The sequence below is a fragment of the Micromesistius poutassou genome, assembly GCF_964030765.1.
Source record: "Micromesistius poutassou genome assembly, contig: SCAFFOLD_5530, whole genome shotgun sequence".
In the NCBI taxonomy this organism is placed as follows: domain Eukaryota; kingdom Metazoa; phylum Chordata; class Actinopteri; order Gadiformes; family Gadidae; genus Micromesistius; species Micromesistius poutassou.
Genome location: NW_028177248.1, coordinates 12,501 through 15,666, shown reverse-complemented (window position 1 = coordinate 15,666; position 3,166 = coordinate 12,501). Strand labels below are relative to the sequence as shown.

Sequence of the window (3,166 nt, the reverse complement as noted above, 5' to 3'; positions counted from 1 at the left end):
GCCACTCACCTCGTGCGGGCAGCTCTCGCAGGGCTGGAAGTGACACAGGCCGCGGGAGAGCTGCTCGGGCCCCTTGGAGCAGCAGGCGGCCACGCCCCTGTCGATGGCCTGGTTCACCTTGGCCAGGGCGAAGATGCAGAAGGCCGAGTTCCGCTGGGGCGCGCCGCGCTCGTCCACCTCGGCGAACGCCCCGTACAGGAGCTTCTTCTCGGGGCTCAGGCCCAGCTGGGAGGCCAGCTCCCGCCCCACCGGCCCGTAGTGCGCCGCCTGCAGCCCGTTGAACACCACCCGGTGCTGCTCCGCCCCGCCGCCGCCGCCGCCGCCGCCGCCGCCGCCGCTGCGCCTCCTCCTCCTCTTGGGGTCGAAGCGGCACTCCAGCACCACCTCCCGGTACATCCAGGCCTCGGGGATGAGCACGGGCAGCCGGCCCAGCCGCGTCTGCAGCGGGGAGCCGCTCCTCCCCGGGGTCTCCCGCTGCACCGACAGGAAGTACACGTACTCCTCGGTGGCGAAGGTGTAGACGTAGTCGACGCGGTAGGACGCCCGCAGGCCCGGCGCCACCGTCAGGCCCCGCGTCACCGCGTGGAAGCCGTCCTCGGTGGCCAGCGGCCGCAGCACCGACAGCGACCGGCGGGGCCAGCGGCGCGCCAGCGCCTCGTCCACCGACGCCGCCACGAAGAAGAGGGTGGTGCGGCCCTGCTCCACCACGCTGACGCGCGTGCCCAGCGGGCTGGCCACGCAGTCGGGGCAGTAGGCCGCCGTGTTGTCCCGCGCCCTGAACAGGCAGCGGGACACGGGGTTCAGCTCGCTGATGTCCAGGAAGGCGCACGCGCCCCGCCGCGTGCTCCCGCAGTAGTACAGGTAGGGCAGGAGGGAGCCCGCCGGGTCCAGGAGGAGCACCTTGTTGTCCGTGTCCGCAGGGGCGGCGGCGGCGGCGGCGGGCGTCGGCGGCGTGGCGTCGTCGTCGTCGTCGTCGCAGGGGCCGCAGGTGTGGCAGTCGGCGGGGCCCACGGGGCCGGTGCGCACCTCCCATATCCGTTCCAGGCGGCTGTTCACCGCCTCGATGGCGTTCCGGGAGGCGACGTACACCTCGCGCAGGTACGCGTTGGCCTGGACGTTCTGGATGGGGCTGGCGGTTTGGAAGTGGGGCAGGGTGTAGTTGACGTTAAAATCCACCAGGCGGCGAGGGGCGGTCGGACAGGCGACGAACGGCGGCCGCGCGGCGGCGTGCGTCTGCATCAACGCGCATGCTGTCAGCAAGGAGGCGACCCACGTGACCATCTCCTCTCTTCCCCACCGCGCTCCGACCTGACCGCGTGCTACCTACAGGACTCGGTTCTCGCCCGGAACATTCCCGGGACCAGCGGGAGCAGCTCTGTGGCGAGAACAGGGAGGGGGAGGGGTGTGGAGGGGTTAGAGAGTGATGCTGCAGCTGAGATTTAACAGACTGGGTGCTCACGTATGAGTCAACACGGACGGCACGGTGTTATTTTTAAACAGGGTCATAACTAACAGTCACGCCATGGTCTTTTACATTGCATTTCAAGTAAACTTGTATATAATAGGTGGATAAGCCTACGCTGTTTAATTCTATATATATATATATATATATAAATAAAACGGTGGCACAAACAGGACAAATAAGCAAAGTCTTTGTTACACATGGTTTTGTATGCCTTAGGCCTATAGATTAAATACAAGGTAGTAGTGTTTGGGTTCAAAGCAAAGAAAAACTACTGTCGAGGAATTGACAAGATAGGACATGACCATGTAGGACTGTGGAAATGTCCCACAGATCGGAAGGCAGGAACTATTTATTCAGTGTGTCAGGTTGTGTTCCGTAAAAAGATACCAACTATGTCTTGTAATTTTTTTTTTTGACTCACAATGTTTTTCCCCCTCTTGCTTGCCTGGTCAATTATGTGAAAAAATAACCCTGTGTGATGCAACATGTACTTTTGCACCAGTTCGGTGTACAGTGTACCGTTCATGGACGCACTGCGTAAAAGGTTAACCAAATAAAAGTCACCATGAAAACCACCTTAATGTGAACTTCGAGATCGTTGAAAAAGAAAAAGGGTGGTTGGCGCTGTTATTACGAATAGCCTAATCTATCATCCTATAAACCTGCATGTCTTCAGAGGTAGTAGTGACTATGTTCAGTTAGATTGTTCTGTATCTCTGGACGCGAGTATAAACCATTCATCTGTATCGATAGTCTTGAAGTTTATACACTCAATTCACTTACCTTCTAACAAAAAAACTGGCCTCGCTCGGTGTTGCGTCCAAAAGGTCCGATATTTGATTTACGAAGTGATTTGGTTTACCCTCACCCTAGTTTCACCGCCCCACCGTCGATAGCTGTGAACTCACCTGACGGCCTGGGAGCGAACCGCCCCGCCCGCAACGAGGAAGTCATGCTGGACGGATTGCGAAACATCAGCATTTAAGCAATATCACCGTTTACATCACAAAAAGCGCAGGATTTTCCAATCAGCCCCATCTCGAGAAAAACAAATGGAACAGCCTGGTCTACGTCTTCTGCAACAGGACTTCTGCCAAAAGTGCATTGCTTTTGTATGAGGGACATTCTTTTAGAAATCCTACCACCCACCCCCACTCCCCCGAACCCTGCTCTTCCCACACCATTTTCCACTTTTCTTCCAAACATAACAAAATCTACCCTGCAAGTGTTTATTTGGAAAATGATTCACACATTCGTCCCAATTTGTCACAAATTCGTTTTAAATTTCACATTGGTAAAACAATAATTACAAGTCTCGTTGCTCAAACGTTGAGCAACGTTTTTTTAAATTCTGTACTTTTCACTACAAACATTTGCCATTATGTAAAAAGGATAGCATTTCAGCGTCCAGACCCACACAGCTGTCCCAGGAAGGACTAACATAAACTTCCTAAGATGCTCAGGACTCCCTCTCTAAATCCTTATCTGGCCCACTAGCCCGTGTTTGGAGAGGAGAGTAACGCAGCCAGATGTTGCTCGGCCTTATGAGTGTCCAGAGGTGCGTTATTGTGGTGCTCGTAAAGAGGCCCCTAATAACTAGAAGCCCTGGAGACATAGGAAGGCATGCCCTGAAGATCCTATGTCGCCAATGGCTTCTTCTAATGTGATTGTGTACATTGTATAATAAACGAGTTAGTACTA

At 55.5% G+C, this 3,166-nt stretch overlaps 1 protein-coding gene across 1 annotated transcript; it reads right to left on the bottom strand.

Moving 5' to 3' along the window:
• Positions 1-9: 9 nt before the first annotated feature.
• Positions 10-2,385, bottom strand: LOC311376635 (macrophage-stimulating protein receptor-like; the record flags this gene model as incomplete). Its single annotated transcript, XM_084491150.1, has 2 exons — positions 2,249-2,385; positions 10-1,375 (listed from the first exon to the last, which is right to left on the bottom strand). A coding segment is annotated over exon 2 (1,272 nt), but the record flags the coding sequence as incomplete, so codon positions are not given.
• Positions 2,386-3,166: the final 781 nt, after the last annotated feature.